Source organism: Prosopis cineraria, unplaced genomic scaffold (genome assembly GCF_029017545.1).
Source record: "Prosopis cineraria cultivar Desert tree isolate PC_DT_omini unplaced genomic scaffold, ASM2901754v1 PC5, whole genome shotgun sequence".
Lineage (NCBI taxonomy): Eukaryota > Viridiplantae > Streptophyta > Magnoliopsida > Fabales > Fabaceae > Prosopis > Prosopis cineraria.
This window is the reverse complement of record NW_026555336.1, coordinates 36,061,078-36,086,887: the sequence shown is the minus strand read 5'-3', so window position 1 is coordinate 36,086,887 and position 25,810 is coordinate 36,061,078. Positions and strand designations below refer to the sequence as shown.

The 25,810-nt window shown below is 36.4% G+C and overlaps 2 protein-coding genes across 2 annotated transcripts; both read right to left on the bottom strand.

Moving 5' to 3' along the window:
* Positions 1 to 17: 17 nt before the first annotated feature.
* On the bottom strand, positions 18 to 998 carry LOC129310726 (uncharacterized). The gene has a single exon (XM_054952648.1). It carries the CDS (start codon positions 996 to 998, stop codon positions 225 to 227), a length of 774 nt encoding a protein of 257 aa, XP_054808623.1. The 3' UTR covers positions 18 to 224.
* On the bottom strand, positions 18 to 23,891 carry LOC129310871 (uncharacterized). Its single transcript, XM_054952775.1, has 17 exons — positions 23,311 to 23,891; positions 23,043 to 23,091; positions 16,360 to 16,800; positions 14,277 to 14,629; positions 13,996 to 14,199; positions 13,731 to 13,922; positions 13,515 to 13,589; positions 13,340 to 13,406; positions 12,182 to 13,226; positions 12,050 to 12,106; positions 10,488 to 10,585; positions 10,318 to 10,346; positions 4,533 to 4,873; positions 3,634 to 3,886; positions 2,700 to 3,470; positions 2,008 to 2,254; positions 18 to 1,755 (listed from the first exon to the last, which is right to left on the bottom strand). Exons 1-17 carry the CDS (start codon positions 23,704 to 23,706, stop codon positions 1,340 to 1,342), a joined length of 5,034 nt encoding a protein of 1,677 aa, XP_054808750.1. The 5' UTR covers positions 23,707 to 23,891; the 3' UTR covers positions 18 to 1,339.
* Positions 23,892 to 25,810: the final 1,919 nt, after the last annotated feature.

Here is a 25,810-nt window from a genome sequence, read left to right as displayed (position 1 = left end):
TTGGATAGAGGTGACAATTAAATCGAGAAGTAATGCGGATATTATCTTTCGAATCTAACAAAGATCCATACATCTAGAAGATTAGAAGAAGTTTTATGTTTCTACATTGTTATAGGATGTAAAAGCAATTGTTTAGAACCAAGCAAAAGAAATTAGTGACTCTAGTCTTGTAAAGATAGAACTATATCATAATACCAAGTCGTACAGGTAAAACCATAAAAAAATCATGGGGAGAGCTCTGGCACAGTTGGGAGGCTAGGCTGCCATCCCGGAATCCGATATGGTCTTACCTGCGGAAGAGGTGGCACAAAAGGCTTCTTCCCTTTTATTCCTTTTCGTTTTGGATATCTTATTGTAGGCTTATCCAAGGACCCCTGTAAGTCCTCTGCAGAACGAAGAGATTCATTTTCATTTCCTCCATCAAGAGACTGTTTTGCGTTTGCGTCCAACACCTCTTTGATTTTGCCGTTCTCTTTTATTTTGCGTCCACCAGGCGACGGGGGAGTATTAGCCTCGAACTTCTCTGGTCCTGCCTCATTGGGAACTTCGGATTTACCATTTTCTCTAATATGTCCATTAGGAGACTTGGTGATATTTACTTTCAATATCTCTGAAACCACCCCATTGGGCTCTCTGGGTTTGCCTTCTTCTGAAAGTTTACGTTTCAGCTTCCCCACATCTCGAAACGAGATTATAATATATTTTTGACCAGGAAGCAAACGCTCTTCCGGCCATAACACTGACTGGTGAGGCTTTTTGAAGACTTCTGGCCGGGCAACACACATGCCCGGATATTTTTCCATCAACTTGGATGCAAGGATTGCATGTTGATACAGCTCTTGTTTTCCACCTGCATGAACTATCCTCACAAAAATATTATTCGATTTTTGGAAGCTGTAGTCTGGGGATGCCTTAGTTCCTCTCAGTTGGTTCTTTTTTCTGGGATCTTTCTCATTTTTCTCCGCCAAGCCTAACAAGTGAGCAACGTGCTTGAGCATAGCCTGCAGTTGAATGTAGTGTGACCCAAATCTTTCATTCTCAACTAGTTGCTGGTGGATAACATTGGGTAGGGTTTGAGCATGATGAAAGTCAATTTTATTTAAACATTTAGCTACCGCAGATCCTTCGTGTTTCCAATGGCCGGCCTGCGACTAATTTAATATTTCCACCCGGGACCAATGATAAAACCAAAGCTCAGCACATTCTTAAACGTATGTATGTGAAGGAAGGAAATGGTTTCTTTGTCATTCTTCCTAGAGTGAGAACAAAAATTTTGTCTAGAGAGAATAAGAAAGCATCCACTCTTCCTCAAAATTAACTTCACAGTTTTGATACTGTGTCAGCTCTGCAGACACATCCTTGTGCTGGGATCGTACTCCCATAAACCTGACAAGACTTGACGCTCCAGCTTCTTCAGCCTCCCACTGATCCAATTGTTATGAATAACTACACATCCCTTCTTCAAACAGGCTGCTTTGACATCGTTGCTCTGCCACAGATCTAGGTAAGCACCGTTTGGAAAAAGGTCTCTGTCTAAGAAATATACAGTCAGGTTTGTTTCAGGTTCCACACATCTATTATCACCAGCTCTTTTGATTCCACCTACCCCACATAACATGTCATAAAAGCTCGGCTGCTCAGATAAGCCTGAAGTTGCTGCATGTTTCACCACTTTCTCCATAGCAGCAATTGTTTGATTATCAGAATGCGCATAATAGAAGCCTGAGTTCAAGCGTCTGGGTAGGTTTATTGGTCCTGCACATGCAGGATTATTCTTTTAACAGGGAAAAAAAACTGAAGAAAAGTTCATTGTCTTCATAAAATGGGGCAAAATGAATAAAAATCCACCTTTGCTTAATATCTGTGATCATATATGCCGAAGGAATGAAAATTTCATTACAGTAAAACTTGTAATACAATGTTACCTAGTCAACTCATTTTTATACATATATTTGATTCTCTGAATTAGGAAAAGGAAAATGCGAATTTTAAGTGAGGGATGCTGACCTTCCTTCTTGAATTCATCAGACTGTGCAGCAAGAACAGCAGGGCCAAAAGATTGCAGCAATGGAACTGGGTTTTTAAACCAATACACATCGACATCACTGAGAAGTACATTGTAACCAAGCTTGAGTATCTTCAAAACTATTCTGGACTTCACTTTCGTCACCCTCTGAAAGCACTTTGTTCCAAAGTGGCAATCATTAAAGCTAATATTGCTTGGAGCTAAAGGATCCCTGAAAACAGGAAGTCCCTGCCATAAAAGTGAAGGAGAAAAGAGGAAAATCAAATTCAGACGCATAAATCTGGCAGTTAGCATAGAGCGTACTGTTCGATAAATTTCAAAAAGCACAAATTACTTATAAGCATTAACAGTTACTTTATAGATAGCCAAGGGGCTTATGTAGGGTATAACGTATGACTCAATTCTTGAAAGGAAAAAAATCAGAGTGACTCAATTCTTGAAAGAGAAAAAATCAAGGCAGTTTAAAGTCAAGGCGTACTACGAATTAGTGCAGCATTGTAGAGGGCTATTAGCTAGATTTTCAAGGTTCATAATAATAATTTCAACCAATATGATCAGTTCACTAGGTCTCTGTGCAAAAGAACAACATAACATGTTTAAGAAATTCCTTAATTCCCCATTAATAAGTTAGGACATGCGCAAATTATGTTCTTCCAAGAAAACTGCAATTTACCTGCAAGATCGAGAATTGATAGGTTTCCTCATCAAGAGCACAAACAAAAAAATTTGCAACGGAGAGCTGACGCAATCTACAAACCCAACTCATGAGCATGTCCTTGTAACTATATCCAGCTACTGTAACTACAATTGTTTTATTTTTGTCTGCAGTGACAGACAGGAGTGATTCTAAGGAGAACGGAAGCTCCAAAGGTGCTGAAAGTAACATCTTATCTTTGAAAGAGTACTCTAATATTCCGGCCAGTGATCTCTGGTCAGCAATGCAAGTTAATGTGCTTTTCTGTAACCAAGAATGGAAGATATTCCCCTTCCACAGTCCCACTGCACCTCGATGTCCAATTGTATAGACCATATTTTTCTGTCTGTCAATTATAATATATTGACCACTGCATCTGACAAGTTTAAGCAGGCCAGAGTAATTAGCTTCATTATAAAAGAATGAGCCATAGTGTGCCCCTACATGGGAATTGCCCATGTACTCCCATTTTCTGCTTTCATTATCTAAGGCGTCAGAATCTCTAATTGTAGAATGATAATCATCCTGACCATTCAGATGGAGACATGTGATGGTCAAGCTAGCATCAAGCACCAATCTGAAGTCAGATGACAGGGCCTCATGGATCATCCAACTATTATGTACACCCTTCCCGAATAAGAAAGGAGGAAGAACTCCATTATATAAGGGCATGTCCCTACTGTTCCATGCTATGAGCATTTTCATATCACAATGATTCCACTGCCAATTCTTTTTAAGTATTTCCTGCATCTGAGAAAACAAGGTATTGATTATGTTGATTGCAAATGTCGGCATGTTAGTAGTTGTACAATATTCACTAATTTCAACTGGAGCTTGGAATAAATTTATTAATCTACAATCAAAATAATCACAGAACAGTCTTTCAGGCTTTGTCCTGAAAATTCTTTCGTACCTCCTGGATCTGCACCCGTTTCCCATTATCTGACTGCCAATGTTTCCCAGATTTGTCCAAGTGGAATGGAAAGTAAGAAACATTTCGAGATGAAGCAACAAGAAGCCAATTATGGTCAAGTTCAAATGCGTAATTTAGGGTGGAGATGAATCCAGATACGATAATGGTTTCAGGATCAACTATAACATATATGTCTGAAATGAACGAGCGTGATTTTGCAATCATGGAATGGAAAAATGGAGTGCCAAGGAAGCTGGATACATAAAAAGCATATATTAGAAGGCAGAAACTTTGCGCTTGCCCTGCAGATTAAGCAACATTGCTTTACCTTATTTTCACACGTTTTGATGCCAAAAATAAACCATTATATCTTATTTTAAGGCTTGTAAAATACTTGACCCTATTTGTTGTTTGCTTGTTACATAGAGACGGGAGAACCTGTCTGAATTTCGGAATAGATATTTCTGACGCTGCTTCTCAATGCTGCGGCTGCGTCTCGCCCAGTTAATAATCCCTTGCAAATTTGGCTTTTGAAACTTAACTGTGCCTTGAGATTGTCATCAATATACTCACCCACTTGCATTGATCACTAATAACTAGGTTCAGTTTTAATCTTCAAACCATTTTTCTATGGTTCAAGAATAATAAAAACAGATAGAAATTAAAAAGGAATATAAATGTGTTTTTCCCCCATGTAAAGAATAAGTTTTCGTTCTCAGCTAGAGCAAACAAATTAACACCCATGATCTCTTCCGATTATCTGTATTACGACTTGTGAGTGTCCCCAAGTAATGTTGTGCATTCATGAAACAGAAAAATGCAATTCAGCTATCCATCAGTATATCATATACGACTATTCTTTTCCATATTGGAGGGTACAGAGTCATAGCATTACTTACGTGAAGTCAATGTCGGTATCAACTAGAACGCGGGAACCAAAAGCGGCGGCGAAAGAGGCAACGGACGAGTCTTGGCTGTATAGGACAACTGTAACATTTGGAGATAGAGCGAGCCATGATCGAACAGCTAGAGTCTGCCTGGTGCCAGTAGAACCCGTGAAAGGTTTAGGCGCTGTAAATATGGTAATGTTGAGATTGCTTGAATCTAATACAGCATTTGGGTTTAAGTAGGGAGCTCTGCTCTGATCCTTAAGCGAAGGTAACCTTTGAGTGGCATAGAGAGAGAGGCCAATCAAGATAAATCCAGACAGCCAAATCGACCATAGCTCCAGCTGAAATGCCTGTCCATCAGATCCACAATAAACACCATAAGAAACAAGAAAGACGAAGAAAAATGCAACTCACAAGCGTTCAAACAAATTCATGAGAGCTCAAAGGAAGAGAGAAAGAACCTTCATTGTTGTGTCGTTGAGCTCAAAATGGATCAAGATTTTGGTTTCCACGATTGTATTATTGAGTGTGAGTTGGGTAATTGAGGAGGAGAGAGAGAAAGTGAGACTTTAACTAAAAGAAGGAAAGAAATGCGAAAGTAACAAACTCACTAAGCCACTACGATCAAGAATCAGGGGCGGAAGCACCGAGACGCAAAGGCCGTGGGACATGTGAGGTTTGGCGGCACAAGCACGTCAGCTTCCATTGATGGAAGATTTTTATTTTGAATTGAATCGAGTAGAAAGCCAATTATTATTGCCATTGGACGCAGATCAGATCACCAAAGTCAAAAGTCAAAACCCCAAACTGCTTAATCACAAAAAGTAGCACCATATTTGTTTAAGAAAAGGCCGAACGCTTTATAAGTACGTTTCAGTCTTTTTCCGGCCTGAAACACCCGTTTCATTCCAAGCCCAACGTCCTAGGTGCTGCAGTGTGCAGAAAATCCAGAGTGTATTAACAAAAGTTAATCAAGTTGATAATGATTAAGAAGAAGAAATCACATGATAATTTTTATAATATTATTTGTTATGATCTAATTTTAAGATATAGAATCTTGTTAAGCTCTGATTTGATTTAATTTTGTTGTCCCCACATGGTTTCCGGGCCTTCAATTAAAAAAAGATGTTAATCTGCTATCAATATGAAAACTTCTCTTTTGATGCTAATTCAATGAGAAGACTTGCAATATACTTATTTTAAAACCTTAATAAAATCATTTAGAGAGAATAATAAATAAATTTTACTCAAATATGCAAATGGCAATAGAGAATCATAAATAGAGTAATTATTATAAATTTCTTGAAGACTTATTTGATGTGAAATTTCTTTACAAGATGATCATAATTATTTCAAAAATACATGCTTCCTCATTTTTCTAGGCGTTAGATGTTTAAAAATATAAAGGTTTATATAATCTAATTAAAAATATTTTATATTTTTAAATGAAGTGAGTGATAATTTCAAAGTAACAAGTGCCAATTCATATTCATTAAGAAAGTGACTAATATAGTGTAAAAATTAACCATATCCACTTCTTGATATCATTTCACAATTAATGAATCTAGACAATAAATAACTTGATTACTTTTATTAAATGAGTAGCTAAAAATAGGGAAAATGACAATTAAGAAGCCTATAAGGATATCAATCTCAATTAAGAATTATAAAATATTAAAATTTTAATTAAAGACCATGGTAGTTAATTGAAATAAAAAAAACATACCTAACTTTACAAAATTGCTCTCCATTAAACATTAAAAGAAATTAGCTCATGCTTATGTTCTTTGTTCGTCTTGGGCACGAAAAATTTGCTCTCATGTATGCAAAAAATTTGAGCAAAAAATTATAGTCTTTGCTAGAGTGGATCATCATCTGGCTCATCATCTTCTCCCCCTCTTAGTAATAGGTAATTATATTCATTGCTTCCTTTTCATCTTCTTTCCTCTCCTGTGTGAAAATATGAAGTTTAACATTTTTCCTCTTCTCTATCTTTTATATCTTCTCTTTTTTCTTGGACAAAAGATAACTTTTATATCTTTGTAAATGATATTTTACGTCGTTTCTCTTTTATAGCTAAGAAAAAAAAAGAAATCTTATTGATAATTATATAGATTATATATATTTATATATAATAAATGATTTCTGAGATAGATATTGTTGAACAAAATTGAGTGAATAAAAAAGAAAGATATAACGTGAATGCTGATTTTTTTTTCTGTTCTATAATGAAAAGTACGCCGATATTAAAAAAATATAATATGGATGCTGAATTGTTGTTGTCATAGTTGGAATTATGGGAAGGATAGTTGTGAAGTAATAAATTATTAACAGATTTTATCTTAAAATTCTTTTATGTAGAGCTAATTACGGCATGTATATTACCATTTACGTTAGACAGTGCAACAATATTACGCAATAGGAATGACGCGATCATACCATGCCTCTATTGATTGACTTACTCTAACTGTGTAGGAACAGTTGAGTAAAATAAGGTTTGAATTTTTGTATTGGCTGATGACTCATTCACATAATAAAATAGCCTCACAACTGATAACATCTATTTCAAATGCCAAGTATAGAGGACCAAAAAGATTGAATGCATAGATTAGACAATTGTGATATAGATTTTCATAAGTTATGCAACTATGATATAGACTGTCACAAGTTATGTTTTGGTTATATGTATGATATAAATTAAAATTTTATGTACTTTATGTACTTAAGTATTTTCTATGGCTCAATGTATAAGATACAGCAATTAATTTTAAGTATTTTTTGGCCAAAATTTACAAGAAATTGGACAAGTCATTAGTAAATTATATTGATTAACGTTAACGAATTCTCAAGCCACGTTAGTGAATTTCTAAGTCATGTTAGTGAATTCTTAAGTCATATTTGTAAATCTCAATTTGGACAAATTATTTTTTAATAAATAGTCATATCTCAAGTGGAATTTCATGTTTTTACAAAACACAATGCCAATATTCTCATGCCATATTAGTGAATTTCAAATGGAGCTAATTATATATTGACAAGCATGAAATTTGACAAATCATTGGTGAATTATCGTGACTAATGTTAGTGAATTCTCAAGCCACTTTAGTATATTTATAAGTGTTATTAGAACTTTTCAAAGCTTAATTTCTAAAATTATGGAAAATAATCTATTCGCAGGTGGGGTTTCATATTTTTACAAGATACAGTAGCAATATTTTCATGCCACGTTAGTATATTCATAAGTAACCTTGTAACAATCTAAAAGTTTTTTGATACTAGAAAAAAATTTATTTCCAAATAAGGTCCATGTTTTCTCAAGTTACAATAATAATTTCTCATTCTATGTTAGTGATTTCAATAGTCTTATGTTATCACAATAGTTACACTTGTATATAATTAAACCTGAAATAGACATTAGCATTATATTATGTTAATTTCAATATATATAATCCCTTTTTACATACAAAATATCCTATCTACCTAAATGGTACTTATGCAGTCTGCTTCCCAAAAAATAATGTAAACTATAAATTTATTTACATGATTTGTTACTCTCACATGTATAAAAAATATGGTATGGATGTCTGCAGAAAAAAGTCATTCAATAGCAAAACATATTAAATAAATAAAAACTAGATATATTTTAATTTCAAACCAATTAATATGCATATGGTTTTAACCCCTTTCAATCCCTATATCTATTCTTGAATTGGGGTTCCTACATCTATTCTTGATATGTCTAGCTTGATTACATCTTGAGCAATGATACACCTTCTTATTTTAAAACTATGACTCTCTTCGCTTGGTGTGTGGTCGTCCTAGGAGATGTGTAGTTAGTGGTGGTTTCAAAAAGAAATTGTTTTCATAATCTTTATAATGTAACTTAATCAACTAAGGCATGTCAATAGTTTTCACTGAAATCATTGTGAAACTATAAATTTTTCTTGTGCACAGATGCTTTTGTAAATACAGTTGCAACGTCAAATGTTTGGCTAACACCCATAAATAAATCCTTTCATTTTACTCAATTAACCTTAAGGAGTAGTATAGGAGCATTTTGTGTTGAACATGGCAAAGAGGGTGATATACCTTCAAGCTCTTATTTAGATAAAAGATTCTGACAGTGACCATTGTAAGAAATCTTTCATCTTGCATTACAATTACTCACAAGTTAATACTTCTTTTGCCAAAGTACTTGCCATTAGGAAATAAACCTAAAACAACTAAGAACAACATATAAATTTATTACTTCACAATTATCCTTCTCATAATCCCAACTATGATTACAACAATTCAACATTCATGTTATATTTTTTAACATCAGCATATTTTTTATCACAGAACAAAAAAATTAGCATTTACGGTACATTTTTTTTCACTCAATTTTTTTCAATATTATTTGTGCCTTTGCAACTATCATTCCCGCAATCTCAACTATGATTACAACAATTTAGCATTTATGTTTCATTTTTCAACATCAATGTACTCGCAGAACAGAAAAAAATCAGCATCCACATTACATCTTTCTTTTTTTTTTACTCAATTTTTTTTAACATTATCTGTCTCAAAAATTATTTATTGTGTGTGTATATATATACTCATCAACAAGATTTCCTTTTTTCTTAACTTTAGAAAAGAAATGATGTAAAATATCATTTATAAAGATATAAAATTTGTCTTTAGCCTAAGAGAGAAGAGAAGATATAAAAGATAGGGAAATATATAACTTTAGATTTTTTAAGCAAGAGAAGAAAGATGAAAAAAAAGCAATGAATGTAATTACCTATCACCAAAAAAGGGAGAAGATGATAACTTAGATGACGATCCACTCTACTGAAGACTATAATTTTTGGCTTAGATTTTTTGCACACATGAGATTAAATTTTCATGCCCAAAATAAAGAACACAAACATGAGCTAATATCTTTTATTTAGTGAAGGACCAATTTTATAAAGTTAGGTATTTTTTTATTCAATTAAAGACTATAATCCTTAATTAAAATTTTAATATTTTATGATTTTAATTAGGATTAATATTCTTAAAAGGTCCTTAATGATTATTTTCCCCTAAAATAATATAAAAAATGACTAATATTTCTCAATTTCATTTAATAATCATAAAATTCTGAAGATAAATAACAACTATATGACTACTTTTATTCAATGAACGATTAAAATAATATAAAAAATGATTACTTTCATTTATTATGAAAAGAAAACGTAATTTCGCACTGTTCAAATTGGGGGAAAAAATTCACCATTACTCCAGCACAATTTAATCCACTTATGAAGTAGAAAAACAGGGGAAGGAGCAAGTGATTTGAAATGCCTAATTATTCATAAAAGCCGAAAACATGCCTTCAAACTCAAATTTCATTCCCCTCTATTGAATATGTCGCCAAAATCAGGACGATGATATGATTACATACAAATAGACTTCTAGTGAAGCAGATGGAGATGCTAGAGACCATGGATCTTTTCCTTTACACCAAAACAAGTACAACAAACACCCCCCCCCAAAAAAAAAGCAAAAAAAAAAAAACATCTCTAGCACCGCTTCTACTATATATTTCTCCCTTGAGAACGGCCGAACCATGAAAATATCGGTATGGATGTATTAAACCTACAAAAATCGTGTCACCCATAAATCCTCACTGATATTCTTTCTCACGCACGACCTTCAGACTTCAAGTCCGCACCCTCCAATTTTCTGTCCTCTTATCTGAATTTTGTCGATGCAAACATCTCAGACCTGTTCATTCAGGCATGTCTGGCTATTCACCGGTGCCGCCGACCAGGTGATCTAGATCTTGATCTCCTTCCCCTGCACAAAAGCAAAAACAGCATGTAAACAAGGCAGCACTAGAACGTACATGTTAAGAAGCCTGACAAATTCACCTGAGTAGCTTATTCTTATGTGGTGATGGTGATGGGAGTTTTGTCTCAAAAACTTAAATCATAATCATGTCAAACTTTATGGCAACAAACCTGGAAGTATCAAGAGAAGGGTAGGGAGAATGCCTGCGCTGAGAATGCTTGCTATGAGGAGACCGCGAAACTTGTCTAAAAATGAAACCACCGTACTGACTTGGTGAGTTAAAAGGCACACAAAGTTTAGGACAAACTCAACCTTGTACAGAGTCAAAACTCCATAGGAAGCAGCCTGTTAACTGTAAATCTTTTTCTGTTTTCCATTAATAAGTAGAAGACAATCAAAGTTTACCAGCTACTAAAACCAATAAAAGCTAGAATACTAACTAGTGAGATCCTCGCCTAGTCCAACTATATAGAGTTGGGATATCAACCATGTACCACAATTTTGTTCATCAAACATCGAGTTCTTGCCATAAATCACTGGTAAATAGAAGAATTATAATACTAACTTATCATACAAAGACACGTGTACTGAACCAGTGGACTTGAACATGCATCGAATTAATTAAATTTTACGGTGTAACTTGCACAGGGAGATTGCTAGAAAAAGATTGAACGAGATTCCAGCTTTAAAGTGTGGGAATTGCTAAAATCCCAGGCTCAACAGGTGTATGCAGGAACTAGCTATTAAATAGATTAACTATCACTAAATGAGTAATGACAATTATTTCGCTGGATGTTGAGAGTAAGAAGTTACTTAACTCGCCGCTACTTTTTTATTACTTTCATAATTTATTATATTATTGTATTTCAAAAGATTTATTTAAAAAAATTAAATGAGAACTAACATAATGCATGTAAAGCCTCTAGTGATAACTACAACTCCTGGTTCAAATTTAGTGTCTCTGCAAGTTTGACATAAAAGTTGTACTCATGCAATAATATAATTCCGTAAATAATGCAAGTCAGCCAGGCAGAGGCTCAATAATGAGCAATGATACATGCATTCACCTAGTGGCAAGAATCCAAAGCTCAAGATATATATTTCTGATGCAAAAAATAAAATAATATAATTCAATTATTACATCAGTGTTAAGCTAAACAAAGGTCAGAAATTGAAATCAGACAATAATGCAGAATTAACTTTCTGGTCATTGGAAAGGGAGCCGTGCTCCTTCAGTTATGAGAATTTAGCTAAGTGATTGTGGCATCATAAGAGATGAACTAGAGTTGAAACCAGGAAATGGAAATGCCAAAAAGAAGATAACATGATAGCAGGTAATAGGCATGCACACATACGCGCACACAAAAAGATAAAGGGTTGGCTATAAGACTTACAGAATATACATTCTAATTCTTCCATGGTACCAAATAGACTCAACTTAGTTCGCACAGAAAACTAGCAAACAAAAAGTTATTAACAACAGCCACCGAGATTCTATTTAAAGAAAAAGGCAAACAGGATATTATAAAGAAACCTATGTAAGCAAGCATGAACTAAATGATAATTAACATGACTGATACTCTATTTCATATCTGAGAAGGAAGAAACTGTTCTGAGCAAAACAGCTCATCTATACCTAAAAGATAGAAACACCAAAAAATGATCGTGCAAACCTGAACATAAGTAATGAATGTTTTTATAAAGCATACCTTCTTCTAGACCTGACTGGAGATGGTGATAAGTTGCGTTTTCTGGAATGTAGCTTCCTGCAATACAAAAATGTTATGATGCACTGTGTGTTAAAATTAAATGAAGAATGTTAAGTGAACTCCGTCCAAAACCTTTTTGAGCCATCTGAGCCTTCATCACTTGACTCACTCGTATGATTAACTGCCTGGTCCCTGCTGCTTCTACCTCTACTGCTGACTGATGAAGAACGTTTCCTTTTATGCCTGTCAGACTTACTTGACTCTTTGTGTCTTGATTTATGTTCCCCCTTATCCCTTGAATGTTCCTTTCTTCGGCTAGGATTTTCTGTAGAACCACCTCTGTGGGTTTTTCCTGCTTCCTTGTTGTCAACCTTGGCACCCGCAAGTGAGGCCTTTTTCCTTGACTCAGAATCCCTTGCCTTCTCCCCATGCCTCATGCTGTCATCCTTCCTCCTTCCTTTTACCTCATTGCTGCCATCTGCTTTTTCCTTTTTCTGGTGTCTTTCATCCTTTCTTCTATTATTCTCATTCACCTTCTCATCTGCCTTAGTCTTGCTACTTTGTACATCCTTAGCAAAGTCCACTGAAGAATTCTGATCATGTCCATCAGCTTTTTCTAGTCTTTTTCTGTTTTCCCTAGCTTGAGAATCTTCTGTAGTTTTTTCAACACCAGTGGTCTTTCCATTAGACCTCTCATGCTTTCTTTCAAAAGCACTAAGCCCATTGTTCTTATCTTCAGGAACATCCTTGAAAGGTTGTGAATGATTCAACTTTTTGGTCACTTTATCATCATGCAACTCTCCAATAGCATCACCATAGCCAGTTTTGCCCAAATTATTCACCAAATTTGTTTGACTTCCACCATTTTCTCCAAGTCTCAATTGTGAACTGCTATTAGTGGATCCATCATGCATATCTTCGGATGAATTCATAATGCCTGACTGGTGGACATCTTTTAAAGGTGGCACGCTTGAACTGTCCATTTCATCATCATCATCCTCAGCATCAGAAGCATAGTTCCCCAGACCTAAAACATCTCCTGGAGAGCTGGAATTAGATTTTTCACTGTCAGCATCAGGTTCGGGTTCCTTGACTTTAACTGGAACTAGAACCTTCGCAGATGACTTGTGAACTGGAGCTGAGGGTGGAGATATTGATGCCTTATGGTTTGAAATCACTGGGAAAAAACAAAGCCAGAACTTGTGACGTTCAACAATCCAGAAAGTTGACAATTCAATTGTCCATTAAGATACGTTTAAACAGAAAAACTAGAGAAAGTCAGAATATTACCTTCAGAAGTTAGATCATCTTCCCTAAGAACTTTAGTTGCAATCTCATCAAAAAGCTCATCAGTTACCTGCTATGAACCTCTAGTTAGAACTACAGGTATACTAAGTTTCTTTTTTCTTTTTTCCTTCTCTTGTCTGCAGCAGATAGATATGAGATAAGATAATCTAAAGTTAACCTTCAAAAGAACTTCAGTTAGCACACGTTTTATTTCCTGGTTAATTGCAGCGGTTCTAGCAGCTTCAACATCATCCTACATAAAAAAAAAAAAAGGCTGATCAAATTTCAAAGACCAGAGCTGATATATAACTATTAATCAACTAAAATTGCAGAAGATAATAATTCTTATATAGAATTATTTTGCAAAAAGAAACTTTATAGTAAATAATAAAACCTCTTCTTCCTCCTCCTCCTCCTCATCAGCTGATCTAGAAGAATCGATGCTTTTGCTATCTTGCTCGTCACCCTTTGTATATGACTTTTCAACACCATCATGCGTAAATTTTGATTCCTCCTTAGGATGCTCAACAGAAGGAGCAATAACGGCTTTCTTTATTTCCTCTCTAAGCCAATTAGGTACTGAGGCCTGAAAAATAATTGCAAATGAGATATAATATAATATATATCCAACCAAGCATAAACGTTCAAGGCATAGGTACCTTTTTAGGACGTTCGGGAAAACCAGAAACCCCAAATGCATCAGCAGAGAAAGCTGATGTGGGATGCACTGTAGTTCCTACAGTAAGGGCAAAAGGTGCAGCACCTGGTGGAATTGGAGGAGGGAGGCCAGATCCAGGAAACCTTCCAAATGGCGGTGCCACATGCCCAGGAACAGGAGGTGTGGTGGTAATGGAAGGGTCATGCTGTAAGATGAACTAAATGTTAGCATAATCACATATAACCCATGAATTAAGGAGAGAAAAGACAATAAAATCAAGACCTGTGGTCCTGAGGCAAGAACTGGAGATATGGGTGGATAAACAACACCAGGTGCCACTGGAGGAGCCCAATTATTCACCGAAGGCACTCCACTTACAGGATCAATGCCTCTAATAGAAGTAGCTGAATCATGATGACCATAAGTTGATTGCATTTGTAGGTCACCATCACGATTAAACCGAGGTGCAAAATCTAAAGGCTGGTCAGCAAGACTGATAGCTGGGTCCACTGAATGGCTACCAGATGCAAAGGGTGCTTGCACTGATGGCTGCACGCGATGCTGTTCCTGGGACAACGAACTTGACAAATGCATCAATGTGTATGATTGTTGACTGTGATCAGTAGTTTCTTTACCTGTCATTTTAGCCATTAGTCAAAGTAGGAAATAATTAACGGAAGAATGGAATGCTTGATGTTCAAAGAAGGCCCCAGGGGCCTAGAATTCTGCTCCTCAAAGTAATGTGGTTGCTTCCCCACCTCCTTTTGCATGATAACCCGTCATCAAATATCATAATTGGAAAATATGCTACATATATATATATATATATATCTTATTTATCAAAGATATAACAAAACAAATAAATATATAGGAGATCCTTTAGACCTTTACCACTATACAAGTCTATCCAAAAACAGTTTCTCCAACTCTTTAATTTAAATAATCAAAGTAAAAATGCTACAACTACACCTAAACCAAAAGGAACAAAAACTGCATTAACTGATTAAAAACACCGACAAAAAATAATGCATTCACCAAACTGAGAATTCTCAATTTTATATACAAACCCAGCAGTGTGGCTGACCCATTTAATACATTTTAATTGATGCTCAGATTTTTGAACAAAATTTCATGACCATCCATTAAAAAGAATTCTCTTTATGATTCAATCAGAACTGTTGGATCTCCTTTCAACAGTGTAACATAACCCAGAATCACATATTAAAACAGAGAAACACCATAGCAGTATGCAATTCACGAGCCATGTTTGTGTCTATCAAATGTGACAAGTTGTCAATGTGAATTGTGAGGTAATTCCAGCAGGTGAGGTGCAGAGGCGCTAAAAAAAAAAAATTAGCGTACAGAGGGATTACTAGCAATACTTGGGCTGACACCCCTTGTAAAAAATTAGCATACAGTCATACGTGCACCATGTATGATGAAGTCAACATCAGATATTGCACCATTATGTAGCAAGTAGGTATTTTGCTCAGACTTTTGAATTAATCTAAATATAAAAATATAACTCATCCAATTTTAACCAGATATGAATCAAGCAATTCGATGGCAAGTTTCCTATGTTTAATGCCCCCCAAAAAATGGTTGAACTTATCTTGAACCAGAAACTAATGTATTCTTCATGTCATGCCTAGAGCAGCACAACTGCTCAAGCATATTAATGTGGTCTAGTTTATTGACCTAAAAATATCAATCAGACAAGGTATTATGTAATTGTAAAGCGGGATTAGTTAGAAAGTTAGCCAAGGGTAGTTGGGACTAGGGATTTACGAGCAATTAGTGATGTTAATGACTGTTGGCTACATACAAATCGTCTGGTTAACTGTAATTAGGCTTGAATACTTGGATAACAAATCAAGTTTCCTTTACCCTAACCCTAGTTCTCTGTTCTCCATTCCTCTTTTCTGTCTGTTCCCTCTCTTTCCTATCATTCCCCCACACCCAAATTACAATTATGTATCAGTGGCATCAAGAGCCGGGTCATCCTTAGCCAACTCTGATGGAACCACCTTCATTCCCAAATCCCAAGTACCCTTAACAAGCTCCATAACTAATCCCTCTTCTTATTACAATTTCAAAATACAAAGATTGTAATAGAACATTTTGCTCAAAGGAAATCTAGCAGGGACAATGAAGTAGGGTCAAAAGGATCAATTTTTGGACCAAACTTGGATAGCAATAAAATTTATGGAGTAACAACATTTCACAAATTGAAATGTTTGCCTTATAACAGGTCCTCAATTTATCATCATATGTACCACAAGAAATATTAGAATATTAACCTATGAGCCATTTCCACATGAGAAAAACTTCACTAACAAATTCAATATACTAAGTAAATAATTACCTGTAACAGAACTATAACTAGAAGGTACCTCCTGCTGGTGAACCAATGGGTTCGTAGGTAGGTTTCCTTGGTGTTGATATGCAACAGTTGGATCTCCAGTAGTAGTTCCATCTCTAGCACTGTATGATAAATGACTATCTGATGCATAGGGTGCCTCTGAACTGACAGATGCATGCTCCTCCTGATGTCCTGGAAGGCGTTGCATAGATGCATCAGAAGAGGAAAATTGTGGATAGCTAGATGAAGGATGAGACTGGTTTTGAATATCAGGATAACGTGAATCAACAGGTTGTTGATACTGATCATGATAATGGCTTTGTTCCTGAGATCTTCCAGCAGGTGAAAATTGTGATTGTGGATGCTGATGCTGGCTTTCCAGAGCAGCCTTAGCATCTGCCCATGCTCTGGCCCTGGCCGCCCAATCTTCTTCATTCTTATGACCTACAACTATAAACCCACTGAGTTAAAAAAGAAGGTAGAGGTTGAACATGATTTTTAGCAGGTTGCAGAGGGGCAAATGATAGGAATCCATTATTGGTACATAAAAGACGCAAGAAAGGTTTAAGTCAGAATACAGCAATGGAATTAGTTGATAAGGGAGTTACTCATGTTGAATAACTACATTTATATGTGCTGTCAGTATTTTAATGTTTCAGTTTATGTTTCTTATCTTAAGAATGCTGAGTTGTCAAGTTTTTAGGATATTAATTTGTATGTGCTTTCAAGTTACGATTGTAACTGTAACTTTATGGTTTCTTAAAGACATTTTATGAATGAAAAGGAATGATTTTCAGACTTGTTATACGGAGATTCTCCTAGTTGGCTTTATCTAGCTCGCATGAGATTCTTGTTCAGACTTAGATAAAGATCATTTTCCCTACCCCATTATTAAGACTTAACATTTTGGTATCCAAGCCTCATTATCCCCAGGATGGTGAGGTACTAGAAATAGTTCTATTTAATCCCATGCCTTTCCCATAAATCCAAATTCTCTTGAATTCATAGTCCAGCAATTAAATCAACTCTCATCTCGTCTGAATGTAGTGGATGAAATTTCAACAGAACAACTTTTACAAGATACAAGGCAATCCTCATGACACAAAGGCAAACAACCTGAAATTTTATATGCTACAGCAGAAGATGATGAAGAGCACAACATACCTTGGTGGATTTGAAACCCTTCTAGGAGACCACATACCAAAGTTGACTTTCACAAGTTTGAAGGTGGTGATCCCAGGGGTTGGTCACTCAAGGCAGAGAAATATTTCAAATATTATCAAACTCCCAAGGATATGAAAGTAGATGTGGCAGCTATGTACTCAGAGGGGGATGTGTTAGACCTGTTCGGATAGGCTAGTTCAGAAAGATCGATCAACTACTGGGAAGACCTAGTGTGCATGCTTCAAGAAAACTTTGAACCCATTGAGTTCCAAAATCCAAAGGAGCACCTCTATGGAATCAAGCAGAGCAGAACGATACAAGAATATCATTTGGAACTCGCAAAGCATATGACAAGAGCAAAAAATTGGCCAAAACATTGCTCATTAGGGCCTTTTCTAAATTGGCTTAAAGAAGAGTTGCGGGCTGATGTTAGGATTCAAAAGCCCAAATTTGTCAACAAGGCTTTGAGTTTAACCCTAGAATAAGAATCCAAACTTCAAAGTTCTAAGATAGCCATAACTTATGGACCTCTACAAGCCAACTAAAGAAAATCGCACGGCAATTACCACTCCTACAACCACATTGTCGAACGCTTCCCCCAACACGCAACGTGCGACTTCAAGTTGGGACGTTGAGAAGCAATTAAGGCATGACAAAGGACTTGGTTTTCATTGGGGAGAGAAGTTCGTCCAAGCCATCATTGCAAGAACGCTAATTTGACTCTCATGGAAATCTCTGAAGAGCCCGAGATAGAAAAGCACTATGACCTTATGAACTCAAAAGGTAACCATAAAGTGCTTGTAGAGATATCGCTTCATGCTATTCTTGGACATCCTGCGAGCACTGCCATGAAGTTGGAAGGCATCTTGAATCACCAAAAAGTGCTTATTTTGATTGATAGTGGTTCTACCCACAACTTCATCTCCTCTACTCTAGTGCAAAATTTACAAATCCCAACTAAACATGTTTCTCCTTTTGGAGTTCAGATTGGCAACGAACATATAATTTACTGCAATGACATTTTCCCTCAAGTCACAGTTCGAGTGCACAGATTGGAAATCATTGAATAATTTTTTGCCTTCTCTTTGGGTGGTGTTGATCTAGTATTGGGTATCAAGTGGTTATCATCTCTGAATACAGTTCAAGCAAATTGGCAATGCATGTTTATGATTTTTTGGGTCATCAGGAAAAGGTACAAATTGCAAGAAGTCCATACTAGCAATCAAGCAGAAGCAGGTCCGTGTTCCATGGCTCAACAGTTCATTACAAACCAATATTCTTTTCAACACTCATTGCAAAACTTACTTGATGACTATGTTTCTGTCTTTGATAGTCCAACTACTCTTACTCCTCTTCAAAATAAAAACCACCCCATTAATTTGCAACCTTAGGCAACACTACCAAATATCAGGCCATACCGTTGCCCGCATTACCAAAAAGATGAAATAGAGTGCTAAGTTGCAGATTTATTAGCCAAAGGTTTTGTACAACCTTTGGTAGTCCATTTGATAGTCCTGTATTGTTGGTAAAGAAGAAAGATGACTCATGGAGATTCTGCATTAACTACCGAGAATTAAATAAGATAACAATTCCTGACAAACACCTCATTCCCAATATTGCTAAACTCATTGATGAGTTACACAAGGCTACCATCTTTTCAAATATCAATTTGCATTCAAGATACCACCAAATTAGAGTTAAACCTGCAGATATACATAAAATTGCTTTTCGAACTCACTTAGATCATTATGAATTTACAGTCATGCCGTTTGGCCTCACTAATGCTTCAACATCCTTCTAATCTACGATGAATGATCTTTTGCAGCCTTATTTGAGATGTTTCATCCTTGTTTTCTGTAATGACATGCTGGTTTGCAGTCCTACACTAGCTTACCATCTAGTGCATTTGCGAATAGTTCTTGCCAGTTTGCAACAGGACACTTACTTTGCTAAGGGGAAGAAATGTTCTTTTGGTTTACCTCAGATTGATTTTTTTGGGACATGTTATCTCTTCAAAGGAGGTTGCTATGTATCCTGCAAAGATACAAGCTATGATGGAATGGCCTAAACCAACTAATGTGACAGAATTACAAGGATTTCTTGACCTTACAAGTTATTTCAGACAATTTGTGCATCATTAAGGTCAACTAGGTCAACCATTAAATGATCTCACCAAACAGGGGGCTTTTCAATGCTCTTCTTTACTGGAGTAGTCTTTCCAAAAACTCAAACATGCATTAATTAATGCGCCTATTCTCCATTTACCAGACTTCAACAAGCCTTTTGTAGTGGAATGTGATGCTTCATCATGGGGAATTGGTGCAATTCTTATCCAGGACGTTCATCCCGTTGCCCACTTCAGTAAAGGATTCACATTCTCTAATCATATCAAATCTGCATATGATAGAGAATTGTTGGCTTTGGTGTTAACTCTGCAAAAATGGTGTCATTGCCTCCTTGGTCGACATTTTGACATCTATACCGATCATTATAGTCTTCAATATTTGATGGATCAACGATTAACAACTCCAAAGCAGCAACGACTTATAATGAAGTTGTTGCCCTTTGATTTCACCATCAAACATAAGAGTGGTTGTACCAATCGAGGTGCTGATGCCCTTGCCCGCCAGCCTCAACATGCTGATTTTATGGCTCTAGCTATTCCACATAGTGCAGATTTTGATGATCTTGATGTATGGATTGACCAAGACCCATCCACTCAACACATTAAGGATTCTATTCTTCAGGACCCTACCTCTGCTCAACATTATGCTTTGGTCAATGGGAAGTTGTTTTATGATGGGCATTCAATCATTCTAGATCACCCCACTCTCAAATCTAAGTTGATGGTAGATGCTCATTCTTGTTTGATAGGAGGACATGGAGGATACCTCCGAACTCTCAAAAGATTACAAACTCATTTCTTTTGGCCTCATATGAAATGAGATGTTAAGTTGCATGTTCAAGATTGCCATGAGTGCCAAATCTCTAAATATCAAACTTTATCTCCCGCAGGATTACTTCATCCCATTCCTCCTCCACATCATGTTTGGGAAGATATATCTATGGACTTCATTGCAAGGTTACCTAAGTCTAGTGGCATAGATACCATACTTGTTGTGGTTGCCCGTTTCAGCAAATACATCCATCTTCTCGACATATCTTAGCCTTTTATTGCTAAATCTATTGCTGCCTTATTTAGTTGAGAAGTAGTTCGGCTTCATGGTATATCCAACTCCATTATTTCAATTTGAGATCCAGTCTTCCAAAGCACTTTTTGGCAAGAACTCTTCCATCTCATTTACACACAACTCCAGATGAGTACAGCATATCACCCACAAAGTGATGGGCAAATAGAGGTGGTTAATAGATGTGTGGAGACTTATTTATGTTGCTTTGCCCACAAATAGCCAAAATTATAGAGTAAGTATCTTCCTAGGGCTGAATATTCTTTCAATACAAGCTTTCATACTACTACAAGCTTTACTGTGTTCAAGATTGTGTATGGCTGTCCTCCTCCTCCTGTCCTTCCTTATGTGCGTAGTCAAACCAAGGTCTTCGATTTGGAAACTCAACTCTTGGAACAAGATGCCATGTTGCAGCTTATTCAAGATGACCTTCTAAAAGCTCAATCCAAAATGAAAGCCCATGCAGATGCCCACAGACGTGATCTTTGTTTTAATAAAGGAGACTTTGTTCACCTCAAAATCCAGCCTTATTGCCAATTCAGTTTAACAAAGAAGTATGAGAAGCTGTCACCTCACTTCTTTGGACTATATCGGATTGTTCGTAAGGTAGGACCTCTTGCTTATCAGTTGCACCTCCCTCCTAATGCCAAAATTCATCCTATTTTTCATGTTTCTATGCTGTGTCCTGCTCATGGCACTCCTTCTCCTTCCATGCCACCTGCTCTTCCACTTTCAGACACTAAGGAGCTTCAGTTAAAGCCACACAGTGTTCTTGAACATTGCTGGATTTCAACAGGAACTACCAGCATACTGGAATTACTTGTTTCTTGGCGTGGACATCCTCAAGAAGAATCAACTTGGGAGGAATATGACCTCATTTGGGATCAATTTCCTCATTTCATCCTTGAGGACAAGGCTGTTTTCAAAGGGGGGGATACTGATAGGAGTCCATTATTGGTAAATAAAAGACACAAGAAAGGTTTAAGTCAGAATACAGCAATGGAATTAGTTGATGAGGGTGTTATTCATGTTGAAAAACTACCTTTATATGTGCTGTCAGTATTTTAACGTTTCAGTCCATCCTTCTCATCTTTGAGCATGCTGAGTTGTCAAGTTTTTAGGATATTAATTCGTATGTGATTAATTTGTATGTGCTGTCAACTTACGGTTGTAACTGTAACTTTATGGTTTTATACAGTTGTAAGACATTTTATGAATGAAGAGGAATGATTGTCAAACTTGCAATATGAAGATTCTCCTACTTGGCTTTGGCTAGTTTGTATGAGATTCTTGTTCAGACTTAGATAAAGATCGTTTTCCCTGCCCCTTTATTAAGACTTAACAGTAGAAGAGGACTAAAGTTCAATCAGAAACACATGATGGATCACAAAATTATTCTTCCATCATATTTCCCGTCCAATTGTTGCATGCCAAGCCACTTATTAATAGTAACTATTACAAACTACAAATGATGTGACAAAAGCATACTGGTATCTATAATTCATGAGTTCATTCATGAATATAATCAAATGAAAATACACAAGAAGCATATTCAAAATGACAATGCATGTAAATGAACACATAAAATGATCCTAAATAATAAAACAAGAAGCAAAAGCATACACCAGTACAATAATGCATACCATTTGTTCTTAATACAAACGTGTACTCCCTCAAGTTGATATATTCAATTCCTTACTCCGTTAGTAAATCTAATTATTAACATCAAAATTGTCCCTTGGCATCTTTCATGTCAGTAGTACTCATAGAGGATACAATTCCTGAAAAGGAAGTCACATGCAACAATAAATCCACATAATGATCAAATTCAAGTTTGGTATGACAGCCACTGGAAATCTCCAAGCTTAATGTTGAGTGCCCGTGTTATTCAATTTTATTGTTGAAGCCATTATCTCTTTCGTTCGATTTCTGGGTTCTAGCCTTCTAGGAGTTACTTTTTTCGAATGCAATAATGACCTTTCATTAGATGGCAGCCATTGAGCGAGGTATAGGCCAACACATGTTACATTCTACTAAAAACTATAAATAGGTGTGCTTGGCTACTTCGATACAGACAATAAACCATGTCGACAACAAAGACGACCAGAAGACTTAACTCACTAGGCATGGTTGAATACATGGAATGCAGCATACCATTGTGCTACGTTCTTAACAGCCAACGTAAAGCTCTATCGAATCTCAGATAGATATGGACATCAGATGATAAAGATTAAAAAAAAAAAAAAACTGCATGAAACCAATGGGGGAAGACGAAAAACAACACAAGTTACAAACAAAAACAATGATTCTCAAGTAAAAGTATAAACAACTAACCTGGATAATCCCAGCTTTGGTTGGTAGGCCAGTTTGAAGTACTCCACTCCTAGAATAGTTTATGTGATTTTGGAGATTAGCCAATCATACAAGCGTAAATCAAAGAAGCTCACATTCAACGCACATATACATGAACTTATTGAACTCTTCAAAACCAATTAATCCAAGAAAAATAATTCAAGGGTTAAAAACCCTAGATAACCAAGGGTGCGTAAATAAATGCACCACAGCCAAGAAGAGAACGACTGTTCCTGGGTATCAGAATTACCTGAGGATAAGTCTGGGGAATGTGGGAGTAAGGAGGGAACTGAGGAGACACATGGGAGCGAGGAGGGGGCGGAGGTGGAGGGAACTGGGTGTGATGGTAGGACGGAGGCGGGGGATAAGGATTAGAGTGTGCAGTGTACGACCCCGTCGGAGGAAAATGATCGGAGTGAAGAGGAGGAGGAGGTGGTGGTGGTGGGGCCCACTGCGGCGGAGGTGAAGGAGTCTGAGATGGGTGGTACTGAAATTGGTTGGAGAACCAGGGGCCTTGGGGAGGGGCCGGTTGCCTCGGTGCCTGCATCTGATTATGTTGATGAAACTGAGAGTGGTTGGGATCTGCCGTGTGGAGCGGAGGGGGCTGTGGCCTCATGTAGCCGTGAGGCTGTTGGAACGAGTCCATGGAAGGCCTTCTCTTATAGCTCTGGGCTGGTGGAATTTGACCTTGGGATTACGGGGGATATTGTCTTGGATTGCAGGGAACAATTCGGAGAGTCCGAGAGCTGCAGCGAATGACAGGCGCGGACGTCGGAGGAGGGATTTTAGGAAGACGAGGGTTCACGGAGTCGCGGTGGGGCCTAGCGCTTGGAATCAAAAGATGCCCTGCGTCATCCTAGACAAAAAATTATATATATATACATATACCAAATAAAAATTATATGAACCCATTTTTGATTCATGTTGTTTTTGTTTTTTGTTTTTGTTTTTGGCTTCCTTGTGTTTTTAAAAATAAAACATAGTATATGAAATGAACGCACGTTATTAACGGTTTATTTGGATAACATTTCAAAAGATTTTTTAAAAAAAAACTATCAAATCTTGCTTCTTGCAAAATTACATCAATTATACAAAAAAAAAAAGACTTTCAAAAGCTCAAACTCAATAACCAAATACCTTGTACATTAGTTATCACCATGAGGTGGGGGAAAACTGTACAATTTTAAAATTTGCAAGCAATATTTATATTTATAATCTATGAATCATTTCAATATGGTAATTAAGATGGAGACCCTTCTATTGCGGTCAATTAGACATTCTTGTAAAGCATAACTTGCGCCTGTGTAAATACACAGTCCTTATTCATGGACAACGGAGACTTTAAGTGGGCTCTCATGAATGGAGAGAGCTAAGATTTACCTGGGTATGCTAATTCTATGAGGTTCTTCATAGCTATGGTTTTCTTGATCTTAATTGAAAGGCTAATGGACGACAATATTATCAACCGCTACCAAAATGCCTTTTTGGTTTTCATAACTAGTTAGCCCATATACATGCTAAGTTTCCTAAAAACAAGCGAGGACCATTGATCCTATTTTAACTTTTGGCGTGAGAGATGCATGAGTATAACGCCAGTTGTGGGTTACATCTTTTTTGATTTCATGCAGGTCAATTATCATGATGGAGGTCATTCGAACTCATTGCATGCAGTCGAGAATGGTTTTACTTCCTACACATGAGGCGTCATGCACTTGGCTCTCCCACATTTGTCTTACTTGATCATTTTGCATTTCTAGATCTCGATTCCATTGCTTATTCAAATGGTTCTTTTGCTGCTCTGTCATGCTTGCATGCATGCAAGTGCAAATTTGATCTATTCAATGATAAGAAAACATAGTACTATCTCTAGTCAAGGTTTCATGGAGTTTTAGCCAAAAAAAAACTTTGCACGTTAGGATGAAGGGACCCTCATAAATTACAACATCATGATGGTCCAGACTCAGGTGCTGCAACTTTTGGTTAATCGTCATCATCATCATGTCTGGCTTTTTCTACTTTCTATTTGGTTTGTTTTAGTTTGTATGTTTATCTTTTTTACTTTTCTAAGTTCACTTGCACCACTCTAGTTTATTCAGGAGTACACATACAGTTTTTATTAAAGTAAAGCTTTGGCTTTGGATTTTCAAATCCTATGGATATTCCACCAATTTTTTATTTTCAACATCTATGGAGATCAAAGTTTTCATTGATTCATGGTGCTTTTTCAACTTGTTGATGGACCTTTTTTTAAAAAAGTTACTTATATTTCTCTAACGAGCCACACAACTCCTTAACTGCATGGGTCATCTTTTTATTTCTCTACTGATTGTCTTCATTTCGTTTGAGTTTTTTGTTGTTACTCTTATAATTGGCAGCCAGACAGTACCAACAAGCCCTTGGTTTGTTTTCTAAGGGCCCTTTTATTTTGCAATTGTTTTATTTGATGATATATTAACTTTTATTATAAAAAAGGAGGGGGGGGGGAAATGATAGTGCACAAACAAGACAAGCCGGTGAATGTTGCGCTAGTGTACTCATATATGAGACCCTTTCCCATCCCCTTAACTAGGAGCGTTCAATATTCATCCATGCCCATTCAGTAGGATCTTTCATTGACAATGACATTATGGTAAACCAACCTTGCATATTAGCTATTAATATCAATAAAAACATGTACAAATATACAAATAATATATGTTAATCACACCAAATCAAGATAGTTAAAAGATCCTACTTGCCATCTAAGTTGG